This window comes from Chiloscyllium plagiosum, unplaced genomic scaffold (assembly GCF_037043375.1).
Source record: "Chiloscyllium plagiosum isolate Xiang-an unplaced genomic scaffold, Cpla_swu_hap1 HiC_scaffold_10, whole genome shotgun sequence".
Taxonomy (NCBI): Eukaryota; Metazoa; Chordata; class Chondrichthyes; order Orectolobiformes; family Hemiscylliidae; genus Chiloscyllium; species Chiloscyllium plagiosum.
Window position 1 is genome coordinate 69,908,872 of NW_028270148.1, and position 19,086 is coordinate 69,927,957.

Here is a 19,086-nt window from a genome sequence, read left to right on the forward strand (position 1 = left end):
TTTCATTAAATTCTGAAATTAATCTTATTTCATTGGTCAAAACCAGGCCTAGCATAGCTTGCTGTCTGGTTGGTGCCATAAGAAATTCTCCGGAAAACATTTAATGAATTCTCCTCTAAACTATTTTTTCCAATCTGGCTTTTTTAGTCTTTAGATAGGTTAAAATGCAAGCATGATAATTGTTGTACCCTGTTGACAAGCTCCCATTATTTCTTCCTTGATACCATATCTGACCAAATAATTACTGTTAGGGGACCTGTACACAACTCCCACAAGTAATGACCTGTTTTATCATTCCTCATCTCCACCAGATCCTAGTTTCCTCAATTTAACTCATTCCCCCCTATTGTGTCAATATCATCTTCAATAAACAGAGCTACACCTCCACCATTTCCTTGCTTCTTGTTTTTCCTACATGTCATATACCATTCAATACCCAGGTCCTAATTTCAGTCATCCCATAGTCATGCCTCAGTTATGGTGACCAGATTGTACTTATTTATCTCAATTTATACTATTAGTTCATCATGTTTTGTTTTGAATGCTTCATGTATTCAAACCGTGCCTTAAGTTGTATCCTTTTATTATTGTTGTTACCTCTAGTCTTTTCTGCTGATTTGTTCTTAGATCTGCAGTCTCTGCCTCTGCCTGTCAATGTACGCTTATCATTTCCCACATGAACTCCTCCTTCTGTTGCATTTTCTCCACTGGTTTCAAATTTTGGCCCTTGGCCCCACTATTTTGTTTAAAATCCACTCTACTTCCCAATAACATGGTTCAAATGTAGATCGTCCCAGCATTAGAGAGGCCACATTCCTCAGCATTAATGCCAGAGCTTCACGAACCAGAACTTGCTTCTCCCACACATTTGTTTAGCCACATATTCATCTTCCTAACCTTGTTAACCTTATGCCAATTTGCACATGGCTCAGACAATAATCCAGAGATTATTACCTTTGAGGTTCTGCTTCTCATACTGGCTATGTAAAACATGACGTTCTACCTATGTCATTGATGCCTACATGGACTTTGATAACTGAAACCGCCCTCTCCCACTGTTAGTTTTTCTTCAGCCCAGAGCATACGTCCTGAACCTTGGCACTGACAAGATAACACAGCTATCTGGACACTGACTCTTTGCTGCAGAGAACAGTGACAATCCCCTGACAATGCTCTCTTCTACTGCCACTAGATTCCTTTTGGCTCCCTCTCACTTGAAATGCTTCTAGTACCACATTATCATAACCATTTAGCCCACTCATCCCAGACCTCCACTCTCAACCAAACAAACTGAGAGAACTTCAAGCCTGTTGGACAATTGCTGAGGTTGATACTCCTGTCCTCTGGGTCCCCTTACTTACATCACTTGCAGTCACACCCCATTGTCTGTGGCCACTGACCATATCAGGACATCTTATCCTGAAGAGATGAGACTGCCTTCTGGTCCAAAGAATCCAGTTAACATTCCTCCTCCTTGATGCATCACATTGTCTGTACTTGAGTCTCCAGCTCATAAACTGAGCAGTAGCTGCTTGAAATTCAAACATCACAGATATTTGCCCAAATCAGAATAATTTCCTTGAGCTCCCACATATCACAGCTTTGACAGATCACCTCTACTACCATTCTTAATGAGCTTTAATTAGTTACGTTATTTACTTTTTAACGCCAATTTTAAATGAGTTGTCTTCACTTTATTGCCAATGTATTGACAATTTTAAAACTTGAAATAGATAAAATATTCTAGTTTCTTTTGTATTCTAAATACAATTGTTTTGGTCATTTTAGTCTTCATACTCTATCCGTATTCGAAACTTCTGGATTTTGTTTGAACTCTGATATTGTGTGGGGCCTTTTCTGATTCTGCAAGTAGCATTGTGTCATCATCGCACAAATTTTATGTATCCATGCTACCAATTTCTATCTTTGAAAATACACCTGATTCTTTGAATACTTGTCCTATGTACAAAGTGATTAATTTTGTTCACAGTGAAGAACCTGGCAGTATTCCTTTCTCAATTTGAAACATATTGGATTATTTCACTTTTAGTCTGATGTTCGGTATTTGGTTCTCTCTCATATCCCCACAGCTTTACTTTGCAAGTCACATTTCAACTAACAGATTTTTAAAACTTTTGGTGATAAATATAATGGAATACTTTTTGATATTTTATGGAACAAATGTTAAAGGTTTTTTTCTACTTCTGGATATTAATCAAAGACTGTTCTTAGGTTAAATATAACTTCCTCTTGTTCCTTATCCAGGTCTAAATTCAGAAGGTGTGTTACCAATTTCTGCAAATGTGCTACCATTTTCTACAATGATTTTTCTGAACACATTAATAAGATGGTTCATAAACCTGTAGATGTAAAATTATGTTTTAGGTCTCTTAACGAACAAATATCAATGTCTCAAATCACTGAACCAAATATATATGAAAGGATAGTTCTCAGACATTTGTTGCATTCCTTATTCTATTTCCCACAGGCATTTAGATGTTTTGTTATGATGTCATCTATGGCTTCAATTCATCAGTTTCATGACTGATCTGAAATGCTCAGCTTTACTTTCCTGCCTTTTCCCCATAACACTCAACTCCCCTCTGAGCGGGTAAGAAGGAGTGAACTAACTCCCCTCTTTTCTACATTCTCAGTTAGTTACTTTTATCATGGGGCTAGATCGTTCTCCAATCAAGTGTTACCAAGAAAATTCTCTGATGACATACATCTTTTAGCAACCAAAAGGCTGGAGACATGGAGAAGTCTAGGTGGAGTAAAGGTTGGTGAAACGTTTTAGATACAGGATAAAAAAAATCAATTTGCGTTGGGATCCAGACCAAAGGGGTAGCCATTGGCACCCGCATGGACCCCAGCAATGCCCACCTCTTCGTCAGGTACTTGGAACAGTTCATCTTCCACAGTTACACCAGCACCATTCCACACCTTTTCCTCCACTACATTGATGACTGTATGGTGCCACCTTGTGCTCCCACCAGGAGATTGAACAGTTCATCACCTTCACAAACACCTTCCACCCTGCCCTCAAGTTCACCTGGACCATCATCTCGGACACCTCCCTCTCCTTCCTGGACTTCTCCATCATCATTTCCAGCGACCAACTCAACACGAACATCTACTACAAACCCAACAACTCCCACAGCTACCTGGACTACACTTTCCCCCCACCCTGCCTCCAGTAAAAATGCTATCCCTTACTTCAAATTCCTCTGCTGCATCTGGTCCCAGAAGGACCAATACCACCACAGAACATCTCAAATGGCCTCCTTCTTCAAAGACCACAATTTCCCCTCCCACCTAGTCGATGATGCCCTCAAGCGTATCTCCTCTACTTCCTGCACCTCTACCCTTGAACACCACCCCTCTAATCACAATAAGAACAGAACCCCTTCAGTTCTTACCTTCCACCCCATCAACCTCCTGAAACATTGCATCATCCTCCGCAACTCCCTTGTTAGGTCCACACCCCCCACTCCCAACACCTTCCATTGCCACTGCAAGAAGTGCAAAACCTAAGCACACACCTCCCCCCTCACCTCTGTCCAAGGCCCCCAAAGGATCCTTCCACATCCGACAGAGATTTACCTGCATTTTCACACACGTCATCTACTCTCTCTGTTGCTCTCAATGTGGTTTCCTCTACACTGGGGAGACAGGACACCAACTTGTGGAGCGTTTCAGAGAACCCCTCTGGGACACAGGCACTAATTAACCCCACTGCCCTGTGGCCAAACAATTTATCTCCCCCTCCCACACCGTCAAGGAGGGCCTCCTCCACCGCCAAAATCTATCCACCCAAAAGAATAACGTCTCATCTTCCACCTTGGGACCCTCCAACCACGCAGGATCAATGTGGATTTCACCAGTTTCCCTATTTCCCCTCCCCCCATCTTCGCCCAGATCCAACCTTCCAACTTGGCACCACCCTCTTGAATTGTCCTACCTGTCCATCTTCCTTCCCACTTATCTGCTCCACCCTGATCAATTACCTTCTCCCCACCTTCATCTACCTATCGCACTCTCAACTACATTCCCACAGGCCCCATTCCCCTCCAATTTATCTCTCAGCCCCCTTGGGCTGTGCCCCCATCCTTCCCCACCCACTCCTGATGAAGCGTTTATGCTCGAAACGTTGACTCTCCTGCTCCTCGAATGCTGCCTGACCAGCTGTGCTTTTCCAGCACCGCACTCACCGACTCTGAAGTGGACAGAAATTCAAATCATCCACTTGTGGAAACAATTAAACTGAAACTGAAGATACCAGAAAAGAAAATGCCACCATTTAGACTCTGAGATGTTTAAGGATGAATCAGAGAGGCCCTTTTTTTTGTTTTAAAAAATTGAATATTTCAGATTTGAAGAATTAGAACAAATTGAGTTCTTGGAAAAAAAAATTAGAAAGCAACTGGAAAAACATGAACCAAAGTATACAATTTACCACAAAGGAAATATTACCAAAACGGAAAAGACAGAGACAAGAGGTGAAGTCTGCATAAGAAAGATGAGAGTAGGAAGACAAAAATTACTAATAAATGTAATGACCAGTTTCAGATTTTACATTTATTGCTCCTTTTAAACTCCTCAGTAAATAGAAGTAACCACTCTAACTATCCTATCAATCAAATTGCAAGTTTTAAAGATCAGATCCACCTTTAAACTTCAGCTCGTCTGCTCAGGATTTTCAGTAATTTCCCATCTCTTATCCATGAACTTTTCATTACTAGCAATTTTTTGTCCCTTTTCTACAGAATATATTCCCTCGGAGTCTATTAATCACCTTTTAAGCAATTTAAAATGTTGTTCTACATCTCAGACCTTAAGATAATCGAGCAGAATTAGGCATTCAGTCCATCAAATCTGCTCTGCCATTCAATCATGGCTTATATGTTTCTCAATCCCATTCTCCTGCCTTCTCTTTGTAACCCTTCTCCTTTATAAATCAAGAACTTACCTATCTCCGTCTTAAAGACACTTGGCTTCCACAGCCCTCTGGGGCAATAGGTTCCAAAGGGTCACTATCCTCTGAAATTCCTATTCATCTCAGTTCTAAAGGGTCATCCCTTCACTCTGAAGCTGTGTACTTAGGTCCTAGTTCTCGCCTATTCGTGGTAACATCTTTACCACACCAACTTTATCCAGGCCTCTCAATACTCTAAGTTTCAATGAGATCTCCCTCATGCTAAATTCCATCGGATATACACCCAGAGTCCTCAACCGCTCCTCACATGACAAACCCTTCATTCTTAGGATTATTCATGCAAACCTCCTCTGGACCCACTCCAATTCCAGCACATCCCCTTTCTTAGAAATGGGTCCAAAACTGCTCCCAATATTCCAAATGCAGTCTGACCAGAGCCTTACATCACTGTTCTTGTATTTAAGATCTCTCGAAATGAATGCTAACATTGCAATTGCCTTCAAAACTGCCAATTAGGCCTACAGGTTACCTTAAGGAAAACTGTGAAATAAGACTCCTAAGTCTCTTTATGCTTCAGATTTCCAAAGCCTTTCTCCACTTAAAAATAGCTTACTCCACTATTTGTCACATCAAAATGCATAACATCACACTTTCCCACATGGTATTGCATCTGCCACTTCTTTGACCACTCTCCTAGCCTGTCCAAGTCTTCTGCAGCCTCCCTGCTTCTTCAACAGTAAACATCGCTCCACCTACCTTTGTGCCATCTGAAAACTTAGCAACAATGCCCATAGTTCCTTCATCCAGATCGTTAATATATAACGTGAATAGTTGTGGTCCAACACTGATCTCTGTGGAATTCCATTGGTTGCAATCCTGAAAAAGACCACTTTATTCCCACTAAACAAAAAAAACCAAAGAACTTCTGGAAATCTGAAACAAAAACAGAAATTGCTGAAGAAAGTCAGCAGATCTGGCAGCACTTGTGTAGAGAAAGCAGTCTGCTCTCCTCTGTCCAACTTTCTCGTTACCTCCTCAAAGAATTCTAACAGATTTGTCAGGCATTACTTCATTTTGAAGAGGTGCTGACTCAGCTCTATTTTACCTTTCACTTCCACATACTCCATAATCTCATCCCTATTAATGGACTCTAAAAATCTTACTGACAACCAAGGCCAGGCTAACCAGTCTATAATTTCCTGTCTGCTGCCACCCTCCTTTCTTAAACAGGGATGTTACACCAGTCAGTTTCTAGTCCCCTAGGACTCTCCCTGACTCTAGCAATTCCTGAAAGATCACATCCAAAATATCTGCAGCTATATCCATTAGAACCCTGGGGTGTGGTCCATCTCGTCAAGCTGAATTATCCACCTACAGACCTTTCAGCCTACCAGCTCCATCTCCTTAGTAATGGCCAATATACTCACCTTTGCCCTCTGACTCTCGAGGTTCTGGTATGCTACTGATGTCTGCCACCATTAAGACCGATCCAATGTACCTATTCAGTACCTGCGCCATTTTTGTATCCCCATTCTACTTCTCCACCCTCACTTTTCACCAGTCCAATGTTCACTTTCATTTTTTAGATATCTTTAAAAACACTCTTACAATCTACTATAATATTACTAGGTAACTTACCCTAGGATTTCATCTTCTCCCTCTTATTGCTTTTTAGTTGTCCTCTGCTGGTTTTTAAACACTTCTCAATCTTTTGGCTTTCTACTAATCTTCACCAAATTGCATGCTTTTTCTTTTACTTTTCTGCCGTTCCTACTTCCCTTGGCAGCCCTTAGTATGTTTGTTATTCTTTGGGATAAATTTCTGTGGTGCCTCACATTGCTGCACCAGCATCTTCCATGCTAGGTTCCCTTTCAAATCAACTCTGGCCAACTCCCCCCTCATGCCTTTGTATTTACCTTTACTCAACTGTAAAAGCATTTCATCTGATTCCAGTTTCTCCCTCTCAAACTGCAGGGTGAACTCTATCATCATATGATCACTGCCTGCTACAGGTTTCTTCATCTTAAGCTCACTAAACATGTCTGCCTTACACTTTACTAAGTCCAGAATTGCCTATTCCTTACTGTGCTCTACCGCAAGTTGCTCCAAAAACATAATCGCGTAGACATTCCATAAAATTATTTTCTTGATCTGCTACCAACCTGATTTTTCCCAGCCCACCTGCATATTGAAATCCCCCATGATTATTTCTAACATGCCTTTTCTATCTCCCGATTTATTTTCTACCCCTACATAATTCCCATTAGAGTCTTTTTACTTTTGTGGTTCCTCAACTCTACCCATGCACACAGATTCATAATTTCCAATCTTATATCACTGTTTGCTCTCAATTTAATTTAATTTCTTACTAATAAGACAACACTGATTCCTCTGCCCGAGCTTTCAAAAGGACGTGTATCCTTGGATAATCAGTTCTTAGCCCTGATCCCCTTGTAGCCACGTCTTGGTGATGCCCACAATATCGCACTTGCCAATTTAAATCTGCATTATAAGCACATTTATCTGGCTTTGTAAACTCTAAGTGTTTAAGTACCACACCCTCAGTCCTGCACTGACTGCTCCCTTCTCATACTTCTTCCCTTGTCTGCTGTGGCTGAAGTTGGATTCTTCACCCTTTTGATACTCTGACTTATTACTTATTCTGGAAACTTTGATAATCTCTCCTGAACTCTCACTCTTTAACTAGTCAAAATCCTGTAACCACCCTATTTAGCCTTTCCACTAGTCCCAGACCAGCTTAAGTGGAGCCAGTCCCAATGGTCCAATTATTTCTTGTTCCAGTACTGATGCCAGTGCCCCACAAAATGAAACCTCTCTTTCCTACACCACTCCTTTAGCCACAAGTTTACTTGCCTAATCTTATCTTTTTGCCAATTTGCATGTGGCTCAGGCAATTATTCCGAGATTACAGCCTTTGAGGTCTTGTTTCTAACTTTGTTCAGAATTGCTGTTATTATTGAAACATGATCTCTCAACCTCTTGTCTTCATTTTTGGTGCCAACACAGACCACATCAACTGGATCCGCCCCCTTCCTCTCAAGTATCCTTTCATATTCTAAAATGGTGGACTGAGAGTAGTGTGGATCTTGCAGCTGCACCCGAGATTGCATGCTTACTTAGATTACCTAGATTTCTTAGTTATTACATTTCAGGAGTATAAGATTTTTATTTTGATTCATATTTAGTTTTGTTTTTAAAGTGAATGACATAAAACAGAAGCAAAATAAAGTGCTTGATTTTTTTCAAATGTACATTTTGGAGAGGCCGACACAATTTTCTCTAAAATTATCCAAGTAGAAGGAGAGTTTTAAAACATCGCTAAAATTTTTTGAATTGTCGAGGAAGTCTTTAAATTGTGTTTAATTTTTTAAAAATGGAGCTTTCAGAAAGGCCGACACATGGACAGCTCTGGAGTGAAGAATAAAAGCTGTCAGATGGACCACTTGAGCAGGAGCTCTTTTTAAAATTTAATTGTTCAGCTAAGTGCTCATTTTATTTAAATTTTGGAGATTTGATTTTTTTTTGTTTGCATGCTTAGCATTAATTCTTTGGATAAGGACAGCTAGTTTATTTTATATATAGGGTGCTATTGGAAGCTACTTCTTGTTAAGATGAATGTCACTGAGGGCATATAAGAGACACAGAGTTTGATGGCTAGGAGACTTAGAGAAGGTGGGCGGCATGGTGGCACAGTGGTTAGCACTGCTGCCTCACAGCGCCTGAGACCCGGGTTCAATTCCCGCCTCAGGCGACTGACTGTGTGGAGTTTGCACGTTCTCCCAGTGTCTGCGTGGGTTTCCTCCGGGTGCTCCGGTTTCCTCCCACAGTGCAAAGATGTGCAGGGTCAGGTGAATTGGCCATGCTAAATTGCCCGTAGTGTTAGGCAAGGGGTAAATGTAGGGGTATGGGTGGGTTTCGCTTCGGCGGGTCGGTGTGGACTTGTTGGGCCGAAGGGCCTGTTTCCACACTGTAATGTAATCTAAAAAAATCTAAAAAAGGTATTACACAGCAGGTAACTGTCAGGAAAGGGAAGATGGTAGTTAGAAGTCTCCTGTGGCTAATTCCTCTCTCAAACAGATACTCAGTTTTGGTTATTGTTGAAAAGGACAGTCTCTCAAAAGCAAAATACAGGAGTCAGTCAGATCTTGGGCAGTAAGAATGAACCTTATTGAGTCATAGAGATGAACAGCATGGAAACAGACTCTTTGGTCCAACTTGTCCATGCTGACACATATCCGAATCTGATCTAGACACATTTGCCAGCATTTGGGCCCATGTTCCTCTAAACCCTTCCTATGCATATACCCATCCAGATAACTTTTAAATGCTGCAATTGTACCAGCTTCCACCACTTCCTCTGGCAGCTCATTCCATACATGCACCACCCTCTGTGTGAAAAGGTTGCTCCTCAGGTCCCTTTTATATCTTTCCCCTCTCACCCTAAACCTATGCCCCCTAGTGCTGGACTCCCCTACCCCAGGGAAAAGACTTTGTCGATTTATCCTATCCATGCCCTTCATGATTTTATAAATCTCTCTAAGGTCACCCTTCAGCCTCTGACGTTCCAGAGAAAACAGCTCCAGCCTATTCTGCCTCTCCCTATAGCTCAAATACTCCAACCCTGGCAACACCCTTGTAAATCTTTTCTCAACTCTTTCATGTTTTACAACATCCTTCCCATAAGAGGGAGACCTGATTGGAAAGCTGAGTCTGCTGGGCCTGAATATCTCCCTCTGTAACTGGATCCTAGACTTCCGGACTGGGAGATCTCTATCAGTCCGGATTCGGAACAGCATCTCCAATACCATCACACTGAGCACAGGGACCCCGCAGGGCTGTACGCTCAGTCCACTGCTGTTCATCCTACTGATACACGACTGTGCAGTGATGCACAGGTAGAATCACATCATCAAGTTCGCTGATGATACGACTGTAGTGGGTCTCATCAGCACGAACGACGAGTCAGCATACAGAGAGGAGGTGCAGCGGCTAACGGACTGGTGCAGAGCCAACAACCTGTCTCTGATACTGGACAAATCAAAAGAGATGGTTTGCTGACTTCAGCAGGGCACAGAGCGATCACTCTCTGCTGGACACCGACGGCTCCCCTGTGAAGATCGTGAAGAGCACCAAATTCCTTAGTGCATACCTGGCAGAGAATCTCACCTGGACCGTCAACACCGGCTCCATAGCCAAGAAACCCAGCAGTGTCTTTACTTTCTGCGCAGTCTGAGGAAAGCCTACTTCCCACTCTCCACCCCCACCACATTCCACAGAGGGTTTATTGAGAGTACCCTGAGCTGCTGCATCACTGCCTGGTTCGGGAATTGCACTTTCTCGGATCGTAACACGTGATAATGGATAGTGAGGACAGCGGAGAAGATCATCGGGATCTCTCTTCCCTCCATTACAGACAATTATACCACACGCTACATCCGAAAGGCTAAGAGCTTTGTGGAAGACCTCTCACATCCCTCACTCAAACTCTTCTCCCTTCTGCCATCTAGCAGTAGATACAGGAGCATACAGTGTCTCACAGCCAGACTATACAACAGTTTCTTCCCCCAAGCCATCAGGCTCCTTGACACAGTGTAATCGGACATTTTCCCAACTGAAATTCTTTCGTAATGCTGCTAGAAAAATGTCTATTATCCATCATTCTTCTGTTACACTGTAACTTGCGTGATTTGCACTTTTTATGCACTTTATGCCATGTATGGTTGTATAGTTGTGCTGTCCATTTAGCACCCTTAGTACTGGAGGAACGCTGTCTTGTTTTTACTGTATCAGTTGCATATGGTATAAATGATAAATAAAAGCTCCTCTACTCTACTCTACCAGAATTGCACGCAATAATCCAATAGTGGCCTAACCAACATCCTATACAGCCACAACATGACCTCCCAACTCCTGTATTTAATACTCTGAGCAATAACGAAAGCATACCAAACGCTTTCTTCACTATCCTACCTCCCTGCGTCTCTATTTTCAAGGAACGATGAACCTGCATTCCAAGGTTTCTATGTTCAGCAACACTCCCTAGGACCTTAACACTAAGTGCATAAATGCTGCTCAGATTTGCTTTCCCAAAGTGCAGCACCTCACATTTATCTAAATTAAACTCCACCTGCCACTCCTCAGCTCATTGGCCCATCTGATCAAGATCCCATTGTAATCTGAGGTAACCTTCTTCGCAATCCACTACACCTCCAATTTTGGTGTCATCTTCAAACTTACAAACTATAACTCTTATGTTCATATCCAAATCATTTATATAAATGACCAAAAGTAGTGGACCCAGCACCAATCCTTGTGGCACTCCACTGGTCACAGGCCTCCAGTCTGAAATACAACCCTCCACCACTACCCTCTGTCGTCTATATTCGAGCCAGTTCTATATCCAAATGGCTAGTTCTCTCTGTATTCCATGAGATTTAACCTTGCTAAGCAGTCTACCATGGGGAAACTTGTTGTACGCCTTACTGAAGTCCATATAGACCATGTCCACCGCTCTGTCCTCATCAGTCCACTTCAAAAAACTCAGTCAGGTTTGTAAGATATGATTTCCCATTCACAAAGCCATGCTGACTATCCCTAATCAGTCCTTGCCTTTCCAAATACATGTGAATCCTGTCCCTCAGGATTCCCTCAAACAACTTGCCCACCACTGACGTTAGGCTCACTGGTCTATAGTTCCCTAGTTTACCCTTACCACCTTTCTTAAATAGTGGCACCATGTTAGCCAACTTCCAGTCTTTCGGCACCTTACCTGTGACTATCGATGATACAAATATCTCAGCAAAGAGGCCCAGCAATCACTTGCCTAGCTCCCCGCAGAGCTCTAGCATACATCTGATCAGGTCCTGGGGATTTATCCACTTATGCATTTCAAGATACCCAGCACCTCCTCCTGTGTAATATGGACATTTTTCAAGATGTCACCATCTATTTCTCCACATTATATGTCTTCCATGTCCTCCTCCATCGTAAACACTGATGCAAAATACTTGTTTAATATATACCCCATCACCTGCGGCTCCACACTTCAGCTGCCTTGCTGATCTTTGAGGGGCCCTAATCTCTCCCTAGTTACCCTTTTGTCCTTAGTGTATTTATAATAACCCTTTGGATTATCCTTAACTCTATTTTCAGGGTTTGACAAAATTTTAAAAGAGTAATTATTACAGGGGACTGTCCTGTCTAGAGCATAGACGGCAGATGTTGCAGCAGTGAGTGTGAATCTAGGATTGTGTGTTGCTTTCTTGGTGCCAAGCTTAAGGGTGTCTCTAACAATATACTTCAATCATTTTAAGAGGAGAGTGAGTAGACAGAAGATATTGTACACAATGGTAGGAATGACGGTGAGGAAAGAAATAAGTGTGAATATGAGAGGTTAGGTGGAAAATTCAAAATATAGAACCTCAAAAACAGTAATCTCTGGTTTACTTCTAGTGCCTAGCTGGAATGAGGGCAAGGATACAAGTATAAAGGAGATAAATCAATAGCTGCTGCTGTGGTGTAAAGTTCAGGGATTCAGGTTCTTGGATCATTGGGATCAATTTTGGGGAAGAAAACACCTATTCAAAAAAGGATGGATTTCACCTAAACTGGAAAGGGACCAATATCCTAGCAGGAAGATTTGCTACAGAGGAAATAGAAAGATAGATAAGGATAGTTCTGAATTTGAAAAGAACAAGTTAATTAGAAAAAAAAAGAGAAGACCATTTCAGAGACTCAAGTAACTCTGAGGAATTAAACTGCATTTACTTCAATGCAAGGGATCTTACAGGTAAGGCGGATGGACTCAGAGTATGTTTGGAAAAATGAGATTGGGACATTATAATTATTACAGAAACTTGGCTGAAGGATGATCAGGACCAGCAGCTCAAAGTTCCTGGTGTCAGATGAGCGAGAGAGTGAGAGAGAGAGACAGAGTGAGAGGAGTTTTTGATTAGGGATAATGTTACGGCCGTGCTTAGGGAGGATATTCCAGGTAGTATGTCCAGTGAAGTTATTTGGGTGGAACTGAGAAATGAGAAAGGGAAGATCACCTTATTAGGACTGTAGTATAGACCCCCCAAATGGTCAGTGGGAAATTGAGAAGCGAATTTGTGAGGAGATTTCAGTTATCTGCAAGAATACTAGGGGATTTTAACTTTCCAAACATAGACTGGCAGTGTCATAGTGTTAAGGGATTGGATGGAGAGGAATTTGTGAAATGTGTACAAGAAAATTTTCTGATTCAGTATGTGGATGTGCCTAGTAGAGAAGGAGCAAAACTTGACCTACTCTTGAGAAGCAGGGCAGGGCAAGTGACAGAGGTGTCAGTGGGGGGTCACTTTGTGGCAAGTGATCATAATTATATTAATTTTTAAATAGTTATGGAAAAGGAGAGACCTGATCTAAAAGTTAAAGTTCTAAATTGGAGGAAGGCCAATTTTGACAGTATTAGACCAGAATTTTCAAAAATTGATTCAGGCTGATATTCGCAAGTATAGGGACAACTAAAAAGTGGCAAACCTTCAAAAATGAGATCATAAGCAAGTCCAGAGACAGTGTGTTCCTGTTAGCATGAAGGGCAAGGCTGGTAGGTGTAGGGAATGCTGAATGACTAGTGAAATTAATGTTCTAGTCAAGAAAAAGAAGGAAGCATAGGTCAGGTATGGACGAAGGGATTGAGTGAATCCAGAGAGGATTATAAGGGCAGTAGGAGTATACTTAAAGAGGGAAATCAGGAGGGCAAAAAGGTGACATGAGATAGCTTTGGTAAATAGGGCTAAGGAGAATCCGAAGGTTTTCTACAAATACATTAAGGACAAAAGAATAACTAGGGAGAGAATAGGGCCCCTCAAAGATCAGCAATGTCGTCTATGTGTGGAACTGCAAGAGATAGGGAAGATGCTAAATGAGTATTTTGCATCAGTGTTTACTGTGGAGAAGAATATGGAAGCTAGAGAACTTGGGGAAATAAACAGATACCTTGAAAAGTGTCCATATCAAAGAGGAGTTGGTGCTGAACATCTAAAAATATAGAAAGATGGATAAATCCCCAGGACCAGAGCAGACGAACCCTAGAACTCTGTGCGAAGCTAGGGAAGTGATTACTACGCCTCTAGCTGAGATATTTGTATCATCAATAGTCACAGGTGAGGTGCCTGAGTGTGGAGGTTGGCTAATATGCCTTTATTGAAAAACAAATGTGGTCAGGAAAAGCCAGGGAACTACAGACCTGATAAGCCTGCCATCAGTGGTGGGCAAGTTGTTGGAGGGTTTCTGAGGGACAGGATTAGCAAAGGCAAGGACTGATAAGCGATGATCAACATGGCTTTGTGCATGGAAAATTACGTCTCACTAACTTGATTGAGTTTTTTGAAGTAGTGAAAAGGACTGAAGAAGGCAGAATGGTGGATAATGTCTATTAGATTTCAGCGAAGTATTCAACAAGGTTCTGCATGGGAGACTGGTTAACAAAGTTAGATCATATGGAATACAGGGAGAACTAGCCATTTGGATACAAAATTAGCTTGAAGGTAGGAGACACAGGCCAGTGGTGGAGGGTTGTATTTCAGACTGGAGGCCTGTGACCTGCAGTGTGCCATAAGAATCAGTGCTGGGTTCACTGCTTTTTATAATTAATATAAATGATTTGGATGTGAATATAGGAGGTATGGTTAGTAAGTTTCCAGCTGACACCAAAATTGGTGTAGTGGACAGTGGATTACCTCCGGTTACAATGGGACCTCGGACTGGATGGGCCAATGGGTTGAGGAGTGACAAATGGAGTTTAATCTCGATAAATGTGAGGTGCTACATTTTAGTAGGGCAGGACTTCTACACTTAATGGTAAGGATGTGGGGAAGGTTGGCGAACAAAGAGACCTTGGAGGGCAGGTTCATACTTTCTTGAAAGTGCAGTTGCAGGTAGACAAGGTAGTGAGCACGGCGTTTGGTATGCTTGCCTTTATTGGTCAGTGCACTGAGTGTAGGAGTTGGGGCGTCACGTTGCTGCTGTACATGACATTGGTTAGGCCACATTTGGAATACGGAGTTAAAATCTGGCCTCCCTGCTGTAAGAAAGATGTTATTAAACTTGAAATGCTTCAGGAAATATTTACAAGAATGTTGCCAGGGTTGGAGGATTTGAGATACGGGGAGAGGCTGAATAGGCTAGGGCTGTTTTTTCTGGAACATTGGAGGCTGAGGGGTGACCTTATAGAAGTTTATAAAATCATGAGAGGCATGAATACAGTGAATAGTCAAGATCTTTTCCCCAGAGGAGAGGAGTCCAAAAAGGCACTAGTTTAAAGTGAGAGGGGAAAGATTTCAAAGGGACCCAAGGGGCAAATTTTTCACACAGAGGGTAGTGCGTGTATAGAATGAACTGCCAGAGTAAGGGGTGGAAGCTGGTACAATTACAACATTTAAAAGGCATCTGATGGGCATAAGTGGAGGAAAGGTTTAGAGGGATATGGGCCAAATGCTGGCAGATAAGACTAGATTAATTTAGGATTAGATCAGCATAGATGAATTGAACCTAAGGGTCTGTGTCTGTACGGTACATATCTACGACTCTAAAGGAAACCAACAAGATTGATAAGGGCAGAGAGGCAGACATTTGTTTACTTAGACTTTAGTGAAGCCTTTGACAAGGTTCCACATAGTAGACTAATTAGATCACATGGGATTCAGGTGAGCATGCCAACTGGATACAAAATTTGTTTTTAAAGGCAGGAGACAGAGTGATGGTAGAGAGTTGTTTGTCAGAATGGGTGCCTGTGACCAGTGGTATTACAGAGGGATTGGTGCTGGATCCACTTTTGTTTTGTCATTTATCTAAATGATTTAGATGAGAATATAGAAAGCATGTCAGTAAGTTTGCAGATGACACCAAAATTGGCTGTAAAGTGGATAGTAAAGGTTATCTAAGATTACAAACAGATCTTGATCAGTTGGGTGAATGGGCTGAAGAGTGGCTGATAGAGTTGAATTTGGATAAATGCAAAGGATTGCATTTTGGTAAAACAACAGAGGCAGGATTTATACAATTAAAGGTAGGGCCTTGGGTAGCGTTGTAGAACAGAGACACCTAGGGGTTCAGGTACATATTTCTAGGAAGTTTGCGTCACATATACACAGAATGGTTAAGAAGGTGTATAGCATGCTTGCCTCCATTGCTCAGACCTTTGAGTATAGAGCTTGGGATGTTATGCTGAGGTTGTACAGGACGTTGGTAAGGCCTCATCTGGAGTACTGTGTGCAGTTCTGGTTGCCCTGTTATAGTAGTGATATTATTCAGCTGGAGAGGGTTCAGAAGAGATTTACCAGGATGCTGCCATGAGTGGATGGTTTGCATTATAAGCAGAGGCTGGAACGTTTCTTACTGGGAAGTCTATAACATCATGGGGGTACATAATTAAGGCGAATGGAAGGTAACTTTTCCCTGGGGTGGGGGATTTCAAGACTATGGCCATATTTTGAAGGTCAGAAGAGAAAGATAAAAAAAAAAAGACAAAAGGCCAATTTCCTTTTAATTTTATACTTTTTGTTTTACACAGAGTGTGGTTCATGTCTGGAATAAGCTTCCTGGGGTACAGTCTGAAAGACATTTGGATAAGTGAACGAACAGGAAAGGTTTGGAGGGATATAGGCCAAGCACAGGCAGGTGGGACTAGTTTAGTTTGGGATCATGGTCAGCATTGACTGGTTGGACTGAAGGGACTGTTTGTGTTCCGTATGACTATGTCCTTCACCTTGACACCAGCTGGCATCACACTAAGTGGGTTTCTTGATCCTGCTCACAAAGATCGCTATCTGTCCTCCTAACTACCCGGCTTGATCTTTTCCAGTTTATCTTTCTTAGGTCCATTCTGATTAACTCAGAATTTATTTTTTATCCCCCCAAACTCTTCCCTAGGTCCTTGCTTTACTTATGTCTTTTTTTGGTCTGGTTCACTTCCCTTCACTAACTTCAACAGTGATTATTCTATGGATGGGTATCTTTTGTACTCAATCCTTCTATATATTAAATCCAAGATTCTAAATGCTTTGCTAAACACTCTCCCATTGTTCTACTACTTTCCAAGATCAATTCACACGCTTCCATCATGTTTCTCTGATCTTGCGCATAACTTCTGATTTTATTACGTAGGATCTGAATATCACAATAATTTGCCAATTGAAATGGAAAACAACAAAACTGGGCACTTCTGGTATAATTTTAGAACAGCACTGAGGCCGGCCTCTGCGCAAATCTCCCAACACATTAATGTGACTGGAGATCAAGCATGATAACTAACCCACAGGAAGGAAGGGAACATAAGAACAAAATATTGCCTTATATTTCAATAAATGAATAAATGGAGCAACTGAGTAATTTCTAAATGCAAAATTTCACAAATATAATGGCCTACCTGTTTTTATGACGTTACACAATTCAAATATGAGTAGTTGGTTGTCACTGCCACGGTCCAACCGCTGTTCTACACTGGAGTTTAATTCATAGACCACTGCTTGCATGTTAGAGTCCAGGTACTAAGCAAATTAGAGGAACAGCATATTGTCTTTGAAAATTAGAAACTTTTGAGCATTAACATTCATCAAAAATATTTAAACTATTGCCAAGTAAACAATTTTTTAAACTGATAATCAGATTTTATTTAAACTTCTACAAATCAATTGCAGAGTAGCAATTGCAATGGTCAAAAATAGCAATATTATATCATTAAATTGCCAAGCGTGGTGAGCTTCTATCCAAGTCAACTATTTATGGTCATTTTATGTTACACATACAAGATTTATATGTGTGTTTTGTTTCTGGGCCATCTCTAACTCACGGTAAGACAGATGAATGAATGGGACAACTGGATTCATGTTAGGCAGGTGTCACTGGCAAGGTCAGCAATTTGGTGCCCCTTTCCAATTATCCTTAAACTGAACAACTTGCTTGGCCATTTCAGACAGCAATTAAGAGTCAACCACATTGATAAGGTATGGAATCGCATGTAGGTTAGATGACGTTAAGGACACCAGATTTCCTTCCCTAAAGGACATGGATAAAGTAGATGGGTTTTTAACTACATTTAATGATAATCTCACTGTCACATTACAGACACAAGTCTTATATTCTAGATTTATTAATTGAATTTAAACTCCACCATCTGCCATAGTAGGATTTGAAACCATGCTCCTGCTGGGCCTTTAGATTACCTGTTCAGTGACATTACTACTGTACCACTATCTCCTTTTGGACCTTCTGAATTCTGCTGATAATGTGGGTGTAGGTTTGCTCGCTGAGCTGGAAGGTTCATTTTCAGATGCTTCGTCACCATAATAGATAACATCTTCAGTGAGCCTCCGGATGAAGCTTCATCCAGAGACTCACTGAAGATGTTTCCAGTATGGTGATGAGACATCTGAAAATGAACCTTCCAGCTCAGCGAGCAAACCTACATCCAGAATGTCAACCTGAGTTATAAATCTTCTCCAAATTCGCTGTTTACTGATAATGGTTTGAGGGTTGTAAAGATTAAAAGGAGGAGAACTAGGTTGTTCTATGTGGAGAACATGCAACATATTTATACTCTTTAGCAATGAACACAGCAGATGTGCTGGAGGTCGACAGAATGCTACTCTCCAGTTTTGAGAGAGATGGAAGGAATTTCAGGTCTTGCAATTGGTAATACTTTGGGTATAAGAGCCAGAAGATGGTGGGAATGTGAAGTGGACTGCATGGGGGGTTGTCGGAGACAGGAACCCTCACAATCTTTAATTACATGGATGGGAACAACATAAAAGGCCTTTGTGATTCACATTGGCAGAGAAAGGTGACTCTGAGAGGGCAAGAGTTCATAAGAAATCACTACAGGATCAAGTTGCAAGGTTCTCTAAACATCAGTGAACTCTATAAACACTCTGTTTGCAAAAATCCAAAAGTAAGTTAAAGCATCTTGTTCACTATACGGAATGTGGATGGAAATTCATACTTAGATTGAAGTGACCAAGTTCCTGGGGGTTTAAACAAAGCTGGAAGACTTGCCAAACTATGGCTGGAGGGATTGTCATTCGTTGAAATTCGTTGAAACCATGAAATCAGTTCAGTGAGGTGAAAGGAAAGGGAAAAGGCAAAAGGAT

General features: G+C 41.5%; 1 protein-coding gene across 7 annotated transcripts in view; it reads right to left on the bottom strand.

Annotated features, from left to right (window-relative positions):
• The window catches only part of pde10a (phosphodiesterase 10A), a 488,240-nt gene that overhangs the window by 144,314 nt on the left and 324,840 nt on the right, over positions 1-19,086 (bottom strand). For all 7 annotated transcript variants that reach the window (XM_087991438.1, XM_087991437.1, XM_087991435.1 and 4 more), the window contains one exon: positions 17,367-17,487. In XM_087991438.1, the coding sequence (XP_087847564.1) occupies positions 17,367-17,487 (121 nt within the window). The remainder of the gene's footprint in view (positions 1-17,366; positions 17,488-19,086) is intronic.